At 36.4% G+C, this 14,345-nt stretch overlaps 1 protein-coding gene across 3 annotated transcripts in view; it reads right to left on the bottom strand.

The window, feature by feature from the left end:
- Usp34 (ubiquitin specific peptidase 34) overlaps window positions 1-14,345 on the bottom strand; it is a 266,917-nt gene that overhangs the window by 138,928 nt on the left and 113,644 nt on the right. For all 3 annotated transcript variants that reach the window (XM_004636176.3, XM_023720837.1, XM_023720838.1), the window contains 3 exons: window positions 7,320-7,402; window positions 4,367-4,521; window positions 2,065-2,178 (listed from right to left, as the gene is read on the bottom strand). In XM_004636176.3, coding sequence (XP_004636233.1) covers window positions 2,065-2,178; window positions 4,367-4,521; window positions 7,320-7,402 — 352 coding nt within the window. The remainder of the gene's footprint in view (window positions 1-2,064; window positions 2,179-4,366; window positions 4,522-7,319; window positions 7,403-14,345) is intronic.

Here is a 14,345-nt window from a genome sequence, read left to right as displayed (position 1 = left end):
TTTTTTTGCCGGTGACATAACTCAGTGGCCATAGGACTGGCCTGGCAAGCACAAAGTTCAACTCCTGGTACCAAAAAGAAAAGAAACATTAGTTCTTATATCTTTCTCCTAATATAATACAAACTTCTGAAAAGAGGGGAAAAAAAAAAAAAAGAATGCATACTAAACAAATGAAAGCTATCATTAACTGGAACATCCAATAAGGAAAACATTCCAAGTTAAGAATGTATGCTACAACTGTGAAGGATAATGCATTGAACAATATCCAGCAGCCAACAAAGTAGGATATATCCCTAAAACAAATATAAGACTAGCAATTTGTTGTTTTTGTGGTAGTTATTCAGAGGACAAGATGCAAACATATCTTGTCTAAACAATATCAGTACAAACTTTTATTCTCAGTGAACTAAGAGAAAGTAGCTGTATATCCTAACTCTCTTGTGTATATATTTTTCTTCCCTTTTTTTTTTACAATAAAACTATGCAATGTATTAATTACTGTAAACATCCTATTAACCTGTTTTAAAACTGTTTCACTGCTATTTTATCTTTTTTCTCATTAAAATGAATAAAAATTTTAAAAAAGAGAAAGTATGTTTCACATACAAATGAACTTCAGAATACAAAAAATTAATAAAATAAAATAAATGAAATTGTGATTCCAAAAATTAAAAAAATAGAAGACTAGAAATTTGTTAGAGCATTCAGGCAATAAAATGATCACCAGGCCAGCAAGACAGCTCAGTGTACGAAAGCACCTGCTTAGGCAAGCACAGGGACAGCTGCTGGATCCCCAGCACCACATGCTGTGCCAGCCCTGCCTACAGGGTGGGCTGAGCCAGTCACAGATTCATGGCTTAGACTGTAATCCCAGCTCTGGGGAGCCTGAAAACAGGAGGATCATTATGAGTTCAAGCTGTATAGTAAGAGCCTGTAACAACCAAATACATTGGTGGGAAAAAATACTGATCACCGTGCCTCCCTAACTGATATTCTATTCCAGAACACAAGTTACTAGGAGGAACTCTAGGATTAAATTATGCAAGAGAAACTAAAAGTTTGGCTATGCCAAATGGCAAAACAAAAACCAAATCAGATAAATTAACTTTTGATTTAACAAAAAATACTTGACTATGGAGGAACTTCTTTTAAGACTAAAAGTACATTCAAGCTAGGTGTGGTGGCACACACCTATAATCCAGCATTCAGGAGGCTGAGTCAGGAGGATCACTGTAAGTTGGAGACCAGCCATGAGTTACAAAATGAGCTCAAGGCCAGCCTGAACTACACAGTGACACTCTTATCTCAAAGACAAAAAGAAAGAGAGGGAGAGGGAGAGGGAGAGGGAGAGGGAGAGAAAGTGAAAGTGAAAGTGAAAGTGAAAGAGAAAGAGAAAGAGAAAGAGAAAGAGAAAGAGAAAGAGAAAGAGAAAGAGGAGAGAAGAAGAGAAAAAGAAAAAGGGTTGGAGAGATGATAGCTCCACACTCTAAGCACCTGCCTGGCAAGAACAAGTAGCCAGGTTCGATCCCAGGTACTACATGCTGCTCAGGGCAGAACAATGAAACTGGGTGTGGTGGTGCACGCCTATAATCTCAGTGCTAGGAAGGCTAAGACAGGAGCATCACTATGAGTCCAAGCTGCACAGAGAGACCCTGTACGAAACGATTTTTTTTTTTTTTTTTTTTTTTTTTTGGCAGTACCAGAGATTGAACTCAGTCCCTTGTGCTTGAAGGGGAAGCACTTATTCCACTGAGCCATCTCCCCGGCCCCTCCTGTACCAAATGAATGAATGAATGATTAAAAAAATTCAAGTAGCTTTTCTATGGGTTTGTCTTTATTACATTCAAGGTTATTTCCAATGGAGGGGGGGTGTGAGGGGAGAATCATTACATTTGATATATAAAACTTCAAAAATCAGAAAGTGAAGCTTTTAAAAATTTAGGAAGAAAAAGCATTTTGGTTAATAAATTCAGTGATTAGTAGAAGGATATCTGGTGATGTAATTTAAGGAACATGGAAAATTCAACAAGTTGGCATAATAAAACAGTAAGTTGAGAGCCGTACCTCAGAGTTTGAGCCACCATCGTAGGCACTGGTAGCCAATCGAGCCAAGTTACAGAGATGCTGAAACAGGTTTAAGCCAGTCATGCTAATAGTTTCAGGTTTTAGCTGGGGCATCTTGAGAAACAAATTTTAAAGCTGTGTTAGTGTGGTAAATTAACATTTTATTTTATTAGATAAATTGCAAATTTAATTTTACTAAAACCAGTGTAGAAGGAAAAATACCAGCTCAGATTTTGTGATAATTTTTAAAATTAATGAGAAATTCTATTCAGGCATAAATGAAACCTGTGGTATGTTTTAATTTTCAAAATATACATGGAACCAAATTACAGGAAATGAATAAAAATATTTTAACATCTGTTATATACCTGTATAATATACAGTTGATACTGTACATGTGGCCATATCTATAAATTGTGTTAAAAGTTAAGAGTTTTAGATTTAAATGAAGATCTGTCTGCAGTTTGGTCAGGGATGTACTATTAACCAGTATTTTGTAAAAGTCATGGAGAACCTAGGGCACATGTGCCAGCGTGGACTGCATTTATTGAAAGCTCTAAAGTGTTCACCAGAACTATCCTAAAACTTCTATATATACAGCCTGATCCAAAAAAGACAGTGTGTATTTTAATTTTAAAAATGTATTACAGCAAAAAAGACATTGCCATTAATGCCCTTCAAAAGACTCCCTAACCCAAAAAGTCAAACACACTGAGGACATTGTCCATAGCACACTGGGAAACAGTTCTGGTAACCTTTTGTGTTGTGAGGTATGGTCAAAAAATATGAATGATGCTGCTGAGTGTTATCAAAAAGGCAAGGTTATAAAAACATTACAGTGTATCCTTATCCATCTTAATTCATATCTGGCACCATGAAACTTCTGGCTATTCCCAAAGTCAAAATGGCCAAGAAGGGTGTTATAGTTTGCATCCAGTTGCACCCCAAAGCCACCTGTAAATCATGGGGCAGTCATGGCTCCAGGAGCAGTGAGTGGTTTGAGGGGCAGAGCTAGAGGACCAGGGCAGGGCCAGAGAGGCAAGAATCATTAAACTGGCAGCATGGACTCTGCCCCGCTCCATCCCAGTCTATGGTCTCTCGGGTGTGGAGCACATCATCCTGGACATGGCAGTGCCCAAGCCTCTCCTCCAGACCCTGTAGCGTGAGAAGGCAGTGTCTGTGATTGAGGCCACCTTGAACAGAGAGATGTTTGGAGAAGACAGAGGCAGTGATCCTCTTTCCTGAGCAAATAAGACTCCAAGGACTTGCTACTTAATTCAGGCTGTTTTAAACTATGAAACCTCCAGTAACTGTGAGCTAAATAAACTTTTTCTTCCCTCATTTTGAGTATTGGGTACTTCCAGCAACAAGAGAAGAGTAACTAATACAGAGGGTAAACGTTTTGAATCTATTTAAAATATCAAAGCTGTCTCAAGAGTATAATTACAGATAGTCATGAAAGAGTATTTCTGAAACTGCTTCACAAAGTGGCAATACAATGGAAGAAGTGTGTTCAAAATGAGGGAGAATACTTGAGAAGGGTTAATAGCGTGTCTTATAATTAATGATTTTTCAAAATTTATTCACTGTATTTTGGAATCACACCTCATATACACTACAAAGTGTCATATACAGAGACAGAGTTCACAAAGAACTTTCAAAATCTGTAAATGTAAGTCTGCTGCCTTTTTCCCACTGACTTTTAAAATTAAAGTGGGGAATAGCTCATTTTGGAAAATTATCACCTGAACCAACCATGGAAGCTAGTGAGGGAGACTAACAATTACATCTTTACTACCATGAACATGCTCAGTGAAATGCTTTCCCAGGGATCTATATCTGGAAACTGGCTATCTTTGCTACAACCATTAAAATCAGAAAGAGTCACAGAATACAGTCCTCACTTGTAGGTTTTAGAACCACCTTTAAAAATGGCAGAATTTTATTAAGGATTCTTTAAAACAAATGTCCCTCCAATCTATATCTATAAGTACTGCTTTCCTCATAAACTTTTTTTTTCTCATAAGCTATGCTAATTGTGGTTTAACTTGAGAATTTTATCTAAGGAATAGAAAATATCTATAAATACAAAAGTAAACACTAACTTAGCAATAAATACTTAAAGCAAAATCTGAGTGGCAAAATATTTTGTAAAGACTGACAAAATCAGTGCATTACCTGATTTTTAAAAAGCTATGTCAAAAAGGAAGAAAGAGATTAAAATATTACATAGCTCCTATTTTACAAGATAAAAAAATACAGAAAATAAATGTAAAATATAAAACTTAAGAAATCAAATTACCTTCTCCAGAAAAAGATGCTTGTAGGTTTCCATTCCCATAGCATGCTGATCTTTACTTCGAACTTGATTTAAAAACCAATGAAGTGCATCATCATAACACTCAGAATCTTCTACTAAACAATGCCATAAAATGTCGACTTGCTCTAAACTTAATCCTAGATAAAATTACAAATTGTACACTTTACCATTCATGTAAAAAAATTATACATTTCTTTTTCTATTTTTCTCCTCTTGAGAGGGGTGAGCTATGAGCACTAGGCTAGCCTCAAACTTGCAATCCTCCTGCCTTAGTCTCCCAAGTGATGGGATACATCTATTAAATGAATATGTGTGTGTTTGTATGTATTTATGCATACATACAGTTTATCTAAAATATGTATGTAGTATTTACTATCTCAACAATTCTTGTGCCTTCCTGTTCAGAAAATTTTTTAATCATAGTACACGATAATCATGGTTCTATCTCTATGTAAAATAAACATTACTGCAGCCCAAAATCTAGAGGGGACATCTTATAGCATTTTAGAAAAAGTATTTAATAAGAAATTTCACATAAATTATGTTTTAAAAATGTAAATATAACCTATGTACAATCACCTAAAAACATGTAACTTATAAAGTATTTCTGAAGAGTTGGCTGGTCTAAATTATCATTCTCGGGGCTGGTGAGATGGCTCAGTGGTCTAAGGCACCTACTTAGAACAAGCTTGGCAAAGCACAGGGACCGCGGTTCAATCCCCCAGCACCACATGCCAGCCAGCCCTGCCCCCTGGTGGGCTGAGCTGGCCGCGCACACACACACATCAATAAATAAAAAAATTAAAAAAAAAAAAAAATTTATAAATTATCATTCTCCCTAAAAAAGATTATTTTATCATAGTAAAGTGATTTGGGTAAGGATTTTCCCAAAATTAAGGAGTCAGTTCTAAGATTTGAGAATTAAAAATAATGTGAAATAACATAAAGACAATTTCCATACATAGGAGATAAATAATAATAAGCATATTATCAATAAACTAAGAGAGACCCTTATGATAACCAAAGGTATGCACCATCAAGCCTGGGTCATACCAAGGCTTTAAAAACAGTCAAATGCTGCTTCAGGAGGAGTAACCAAGGAAAGACACAAATTTTGAAAAATAGCTATAATTTTCATGGGGTTTTATCAGAATACACCTTATTTCTCAAATAGAGGGAAAAATTACAAAAATACTTCGATAGGGTCAGAAAATAAAGTGCCTTTAAAATTTTCTGAACAATGAAATTGGAATTATTAACTGAGTTTAGAGGGCCTAAAATAGACAACAGCAAAATCTGAGGACACAATTAGCTTGCAAACCAAATTAATGAGATGAAATCTTCATATTTTTGATTCAAATATTAAAAGATGCCCAGGCTGGGGATATAGCTCAGTGGCACAAGCTCCTGCCTGGCAAGCTCAAGGTCCTGAGTTTGATTCCTGGTACCAAAAATGGAAAAATTCCCAACCATGACAGAAAAACGGAATGGACATCTCAGAAGGAAAGAAAAGACATTATAGGGAATACCAGGAAAGGATAAGGAGCTGTTACTGAGATAGTAAATACCAGATACATGTTTTATATGTCTATGAATATGAGTAATAAGACAATCCAAAAGCTTAGAACAAAAATATCACAGGAGTTTCTAACTACTTAAGGGGCTATAAAGCATAGGGGAATTTTCCAGAATCTGAAAGGACAGTTATGCCTGAACCATGACTGGAAAATAACAAAATTCCAAATACAGAAAAATACCTCAAAAAATATTCACCTAATAACAATAATCCAAAAAGATTCATATCACAAAAAATTCTAACAAATTTTCAAAGAATAACCTATTACACATTATATATTCTAAGAAGAATGTGTGCCCTCGGAAGACAACAGAAATGAAAATCTTTAGTGTATAATTTAAATATATTAAATAACTAAAATGAAGGAGAGAAATGAAAATAGGTAAGTCTTCAACATAGTATCTCAGGGGCAGGAATAGCTTAGGGACATAGAACCTGCCTGACAAGTGTGAGGTCCTGAGTTTGATTCCTGGTACCAAGAAAACAAAACAGCATCTGTTAATAACAGTGAACTATACAGTAAAACAGAACTGTGCTTTTAACTGAAGAGCATTAAATATACAGCCACTAGTAACCCCAGCTCTTTCTTTTCTCTTGAAAGAAGGTTCTGTCCAAATCATTGAGTGCTCTGGGCTCAGATTTGCAGCCCTTCTCCCAGGGCTCCAGAGTGCTGGGATTACAGGGGTGTGTCACCACACCCCTCTAATTCTCTACTTCAAAAAAGCAGAAAGATTAACTATCAATGAAACTGAATTTAAAATGAAATAATACTGGGGCCTCCAAATGTCTCTATCATCTATGATCCTAAGTAATTTTGAAAAGATTAGCCCTGACAATGAATAATGCAATTTCCAACTCAACTGTCAGTAAATTTCTAAAACAAAAACATGAAGCCACCCTAAAGAGATATTTTTTCTATTCAAGGTATTTTTGTTCAAAGGTCTCTTATCTGCTGAGAAACTGGCATTCTGAAAGACAAGCAAGAGTGCAAATGTGACAGCCATGTTCATCTTCCCAAGTATTAATAAGATGACTGTGCTTGAGAACTTAGAAAACACAATGTGAGAAAAAGTATTTCCAATATTATAATAAAAACTTGCAAAAAAACAACACTAAATGGCAATGTACTCAATGATCGTGGGCCAAATATTTAAAAATATTAAAAAGATCCTGTAAAAATAAAACCTGGAAAATTTTAATTAAAACATAAACATGAATTTCAATTGATGTATTGTGTAAATGTTGATATAATTTAAATATATTGAGCTTAACCACTGGAGAAATCTAAAAGGAATAAATTTAACTATACTTTTCCAATAATCAAAACAAATAAAAATACATGTGTATTAAAAATCTTACTAAAATGATCAGGTGATCCCAGAGTTGAAAATACACAAGTCAAGAACTGAAGTCGAACTTGAACTTCGGCACTATGACTGTACCTATTTAAAAAAAAAAAAAAAAAGTTAACTTTGGTTACACAGTCACAAAGATATCTGCTATGTTTAAAATATTCCATGTTATCCCAAAGTGATAAATACTATCTTCTTTAAACCAGAAATGTTAACAGTCTCCATAAATCTAGTTCACAAAGAATACAGCTGATATAAAATTGGCATTTTGAATATTATTTGTATTCTGAAAATAATTCATGTGGACAAAATCCAATGGTTACTATAAGAATTGATACAGAAGCTTAAACAGATTAGTTTACAATTGAGTTAGTAGTTATTATTTTTAAAGGGCTAGGTTAACCTGTCCATGAAGGAATACTGGAGATGAACATAAAGAAGTAGACAACAGCGAAACTGTGGCCAGTCTGGCTGCCAGAAAGAATTATTTGGCATTGTTTTGGATAGAAAAAGAAGTCATTGAAGATTTGGGGGAAACAGGTTAGGGATGGGAATAATAAACAGGACTGCATTTCAAAACTGCTTAAGTGGCTCAGTATACTGAATGGTGTTTCTATGATATCAATGTTCTAGTTCCAGTAAGTACCTGAGCACACAAATTGGTGAGAATGAACAAATCATGTCTTTGTCACAGAACAAAAGGCAGATTCTGGATGAATATCACACTTCTTTGTCAAAATAAGGCCTTTTTTTTTTTTTTTTATTTTAGGCAAGGGTCTACAGGGTATTCAGGGTCTACTACTAGAACAGACTTGTAGTGATCCGCCTGTTTACAGCCTCCCAAGAGCTGGGATTAGAGTCGCGCACCACCACACCCAGTGTCAATTGCCATCTCAGTGCACCCAGTGGCAGGGCTGGCATGGCAGGCCCGGGGATTGAATTCTGGACCCCTGTGCCTGCTTTCAGGTGCTTTAATCTGCTAAGCTATTTGGCCAGCCCAACATAAAGCATTTCTGAATCATGTTCTAGCTCGCCAAGAGCCAAAAGGCCCTCTTTTTTAAATTGCATTTTTATTTCATCATTTATTTCTTTTGAGACAGGGTCATTATTTAGTCCAGGTTGGCCTTGAACTCACTACTGTAACCCAGGCTGGCCTCCTGCCTCAGCCTCCTGAGTGCTGGGACCACAGGCATGGGCCACCATGCCTGGCTAAAAGGGTCTCTTAAATTCAACTTCCTGAGCTGAGTGTTGGCATACACTAGTAATCCTGGCATTCTGGGAAGCAGAAGCATTTCAAGTTCAAGTTCTACCTGTATAACTTAGTAAGAACCTATCTTAAGACAAAAAATAAAACAGTGCTGGATGTGGTTGCACATGCCTATGATCCCAGAACTGGGGCCTAAGACAGGAGGATCACTGCAAGTTTGAGACCAGCCTGGGCTCAAAGTGAGTTCAAGGCCAGCCTGAACTGCATCTTGAGACCCTGCCTGGAGAGAGAGGAGGAAACAAGGAGAGAGGGAGGGAGAGGGAGAGAGAGGGAGGAAGAAAGAGGGTGGGAGAGGGAGAGGGAGAGAGGGAGAGAGGGAGAGAGGGAGAGAGGGAGAGAGAGAGAGAGAGAAGCAAAGGACAGAGGGAGAGACAGACAGACACAGACAGGCAAGCAGACTTGGGATATACACAAAAGCTCAAAAAGGTAGAACTTTCTGAGTTCAATACACAGTATAACAAAAAACAAAAACAAAAAACAAAAAACCAGAAAACCAAACCCAAAAACAAAATTCTTGAAACCTTCAACTGTAAAATCCCCAAATTTCACAAAAGGAACTCCAGAATTAGCTTTTCAAAAGTTGTACTAGGTTTATTAGGAAAGTTTTAAAATTAAAGTTTTTGCTTCTCAGTGTTTCTTAGTAACATTGACAAAGGAAAGATAAATGTTCACTAATGTTAGTGTCCTTTGTGAAGATGAAAGTATATATAATAGATGTGGAGAGGTGTTAAGGTGAGAAATGTAATATAAGTAATTCACAGCTTAAAATGCTATGCAGATAAAATTTAAGAACAGCTCTTAATAGTGTTTAGGGCTGGGGATATAGCTCAGGGGCATAAGTTCCTGCCTGGCAAGTGCAATATCCTGAGTTTAATCCCTAGTACCAAAAAAAAAAAAAAAAAAAAAAAAGTCTCATTGCTATTTGTTTCTCAAGAAAATTATTTTTTAAACAATAGTCTTTAACTAAAAAAGATTTAGTAGCAGAGGCTTTGAAATGTAAGTTCAAATATGAGTACTTCCATCAGGGAGCTCTGTTATCTTGGCTAATGCATTCCTCTGACAGTCTACAGGACATCAGTTCCAGGCATGAAAGAGAAATGAATTGCTACCCTTTACAAACTGTCTTTATAGTCTAAGTACTTCTTTCCCTAAACTTGTGTCCCAGAATAAGGTATTCAAAACTCTAGAAGGCATGGATTCAGTCCCTTTGCCCTCTTCTCTTGTATAGGCTTCCATAGTCAAGCCCTTGACTCCATACTAAAAAACTCCTGCCTGCTCCATCAGGAACCATGGCAACTGGACACACACACCCAGACAGTATCTTGGGACCTTCCAAAGTTGATACTAACACTGAAAACTTCTCAGTGGGATTATCCATGGCTTATAACATTAAAGGAAATACAAGACAATAGTCTCCTATAAATGCTTAAAACCTCAGGGACAGCCTAATGCTCTAATTTATTTACACAATACTGTGGATTGAACCCAGGGTCTATAGTATGCTAAACAAGCAGTCCAATATCTCCTGGACTTTTGATTTTGAAACAGGGTGTGAACAAGATGCTCAGGTTAGTCTCAAATGTACAGTCCTTCTTTCTCAATCTCCTGAATAACTAGCATTATAGGTATGCACCATCGAGCCTGGGTCATACCAAGGCTTTCAAAACAGTCAAACATTGCTTCAAGAGGAGTAATGAAGGAAAGACACAGATTTTGAAAAATAGCTATAATTTTCATGGGGTTTTATCAGAATACATCTTATTTCTCAAATGGAGGGAAAATTACAAAAATACTTTGATAGGGTCAGAGAATACTTTAACATTTTCTGAACAATGAAATTGGAATTATTTACTGAGTTTAGATCTTAAGAAGGCCTAGAAGCCAGGGAGATAGCTCAGTAGAATAATTACTTGTCTGGCAAGTGCAGAGGGTCCTGAGTTCAATACCCAGTACTGCAATAAATAAATAAATAAATAAATAAATAAATAAATGAATGAATGAATGAATGAATGCCAAAAAGGGCTGGGGATATGGCTCAGCAACATAAACACCTACCTGGCAAGTGCAAGGTTCTAAGTTTGATCCCTGGTGCCAAAAAAGGGTCCACAATATATAGTGTGAAAGACACCAGTGGTATTTTATTTATCATGCAAAATAGAAACTAAATAGGTTTTAAAGTACAGAATTCTTGTTTCAGGGGCCAGGGAGATGGCTCAGTGGAATAAGCACTTCCCTAGCAAGGGCAAGGGTCTGAGTTCAATCCCCGGTTCCACCACACACACAAAAAATAATAATTATTGTTTCATATCATATACAGTTTCAGTAAGGAAACAACTCACAGACAATTTACTATGTGCTAGATACAATTCACAATGTCATTTCATTCCTATGAAAATGCGTAACATAGACTGGGTATGGTGGTGTGCACCTGTAATCCCAGCTCTTGGGAGGATGTAAACAGGCAGATCACTACAAGTCTGATCTAGTAGTGAGACCCTGAACACTCTGTAGACCCTTTCCTAAAGTACAAAAAAAAGAAAAACAAAAAGACAGACAAGAAATTTGCTGAAAATGCATAGCATAAAAAAATGGAACTTACTGGAAATATAAGAAGTTGAAATAAGATAAACAGGTAGACTCATAACACCCATTTCCTCCTAATACTGTTTTCCTAATTTAACAGGGATAAAGAATGAACCTGAAAGTGGGAGACTGATACAAAAAAATACAGATCCAAAGAGGACTATTAAAGCAAAAGAAGTGCTGAGCTTCGTGACACATGCCTAGGAAGTTTGAGGTTGAGGACAGCCTGAGGTACAAAGTGAGTTCAAAGCCAGCCTGAACTGTATAGTGAAACCCTGTCTTTTTTCCAAAACTAAGACCTATCTGGAAAGTAATCGGGCTTGCAAACTACACCTCACAAATAGTCATTCTAATCAGCCCAGCCTTGTCTAACCTGCCTTACAGAGAGAATAGCTACCAAGCAGGAAAAAGGTACCAAACAGAAATCCAGATGATTAAAACTTCTACTGTATTTATGGCAGCAGAAGTGAACAATGAGAAAAGTGTCAGAACTGGAAGACAGGGCTGATATACTTGACCATATACTCAGAAATATCCTAAACAGAGGGCAGGGGTTCAATTCCCAAGCCTGCCGTGCTGGCCCTGCCCCTGGAGAACGCTGAGACAGCAATTGAGACTGGGTGTGGCATGCACCTGTAATCCCAGCTCTTGGGAGGCTGTAAACAGGCATATCACTATGAGTCCAATCTAGTAGTGAGAACCTAAACACCCTGTAGACCCTTCCCTAAAATAAAAAAACCTAAAAACAATAAAAGAACATGGAAAATGGATTCAACATCTATTAGATAATACAAGAAGACTTACCTAAGATGAGTTAAAATTAGTAAAAAATTACAAGGCAGCATGGATGGTAAAAATAAAGTTTACAGGAATAAGAGAAAACTTTTGAGGCTGGGGAAATGGCTCAGTGGAATAAGTGCTTCCCTGGCAAGTGCAAAGGTCTGAGTTCAATCCCCAGTTCCGCAAAAAAAAAAAAAAAACACCCAAAACCTTTTCAAGAATATAGTATCGGTGACGCATGTAGACACCCTAATAGCCATGAATTAAAAAAAAATTTCTCCATCACATATCATAAGCCTAGAAAACCAACATAAGAACAGCATCTTAAAAAGCTGTTGGAGCCTGGCATGGTGGTACATATATGTAATCCCTGCACTTGGGAGACTGATTCAGGAGGACTGCTGTGAGATTGAGACCAACATGGACTACATATGAGCTCAAGACCAGCATGAACTAAATGGCAAAATATTTTCACAAAAATAAATAAATAAATGAATGTATGCTATTGGAGAAAAGGCACAAATCACTTACAAAGGTAAACCCATTTGAATTACAGCAGATTTTTCAACCTAGACACTAAAGATCAGGATAACTTGGAATGAAGTGCTACAATCCCTAAAAGAAAACTACTTCCAAAGTAGACTAATATATATTCCAAATTTTCAACATTGACGTTCAAATAAGACAAAGAATACCATATGATTTTTTTTTAATTTTTTTTTTTTTTTTTTTTTTAGGGAAGGGTCTACAAGGTGCTCAGGGTCTCACTACTAGATCGTACTCCTAGTGATCCACCTGTTTACAGCCTCCCAAGAGCTGGGATTACAGGTGTGTGCCACCACACCTAGTTTCAATCAATGTCTCAGCGCAGTGCCCTGGGGGCGGGGCTGGCAAGGCAGGCCTGGGGATCAAACCCTCAACCCCTGTACCTGCTTGCAGGCACTTTAATCCACTGAGCTATTTGGCCAGCCCTGAGTACCATAAGAAATTCATGACCATCAAGTCATTACACCCAAAAAAACCACCAAAATTCTCAAGGATATCCTAGAAAGAAACAATGAAGCCAACAATGACAAAGAGTCTAAATCAATGAATACACTAAGTGGTGTAAGCAATTAAGCAGAAAGGGAATCAAAGTTATACTATTTAAATTGTAAGATCAATCAATGGGCCAGAAACATAGCTCAGTAGAATAAGTCCTTGCCTGGTAAGCACAAGTCCTGAGTTCAATCCCAGGTACCACAAAAAAATAATAAAAATAAATAAAGAAATTGGAAGAGCAGAGTGCAACAAAACTAGAAATCACAGATTATGCAGGTACATGAAAATTAAACAATACATTCTTAAATAATCAATGAATCATAGAAGAAATCAAGGAAAAAATCAGTTCCAAGAATTAAATGCTAGTATCAGTACAACATATATCAACTGTGGAACATAGTAAAAGTCCTAAGATGAAAGCTGATAATTATGAACGTCCAAATTAGAAAAAAAGAGTGAGCCCTAACAAGGTCCTACAAAATAAGAACAACCCAAATCCAAAGCTAGTACAAGCAATGAAATTATAAAGATCAGAGCAAAAGTTGACATTAATACTTTAAAAGAAAATAAGGCAAACAGCTGGTTCTGCAAAAGAATATAAACGAAAGAGACAAACCCTTATCCAATCATATCACAAAAGAAAAGAAAAGAAAAAACATATATCAAAGCAATTAGAAACAAAAAAGGTGAAGTCATGACAGCTCCCAAATCCTTAAGATTACTAGTAACTATACACCTATACTCCAATAAACTGAAGACTCCAGAAAAAAATGGACAGATTTCTTAGAGACATAGTAATCACCAAAACTGAACCAAACAAGTATAAAAACCCCAAATAATACAGACCAATCAACAGGCAATATAATTGAAGCAGTAATAATGCACCAAAAATGAAAGGCCCAGTACCAAATGGATGCAAAATTCAGTTCTACAGCAACTTCAGAAAGATCTAATGTCAATATTCTTCAAATGCTTTCACGTTCCCACTGACTTTAAGTACTGGTAGTACATACATGACTATCTTATTGACGTGACTGTCTCATTGACTTGTTAACACTGCTGGTACAAATGGTTCTGATCATTTTTATTATTAGTCATTGCATTAATAGTATTAATAAAAAGTCTTTAAGTGGGTGAAATCTAGTTACTTGCTTGAATTTCAATTAGTTACTGTTCAAATATTAATAATACTATTCACACTAATTTAAAAACTATTACAATCCTCAAATTTATCTCATTAAATTTTTTTTTATATTCATGAATAGTCTATCAATAATTCCCTAAGTTTTGGTCCAGGGAGATAGCTCAGTGGAATAAATGCCAACCTGGCAAGCGCAAGGTCCCGAATTTAATCCCTAGTAC

This window comes from Octodon degus, unplaced genomic scaffold (assembly GCF_000260255.1).
Source record: "Octodon degus isolate 3935 unplaced genomic scaffold, OctDeg1.0 scaffold00078, whole genome shotgun sequence".
In the NCBI taxonomy this organism is placed as follows: domain Eukaryota; kingdom Metazoa; phylum Chordata; class Mammalia; order Rodentia; family Octodontidae; genus Octodon; species Octodon degus.
This window is presented reverse-complemented; position numbering and strand designations above follow the sequence as displayed.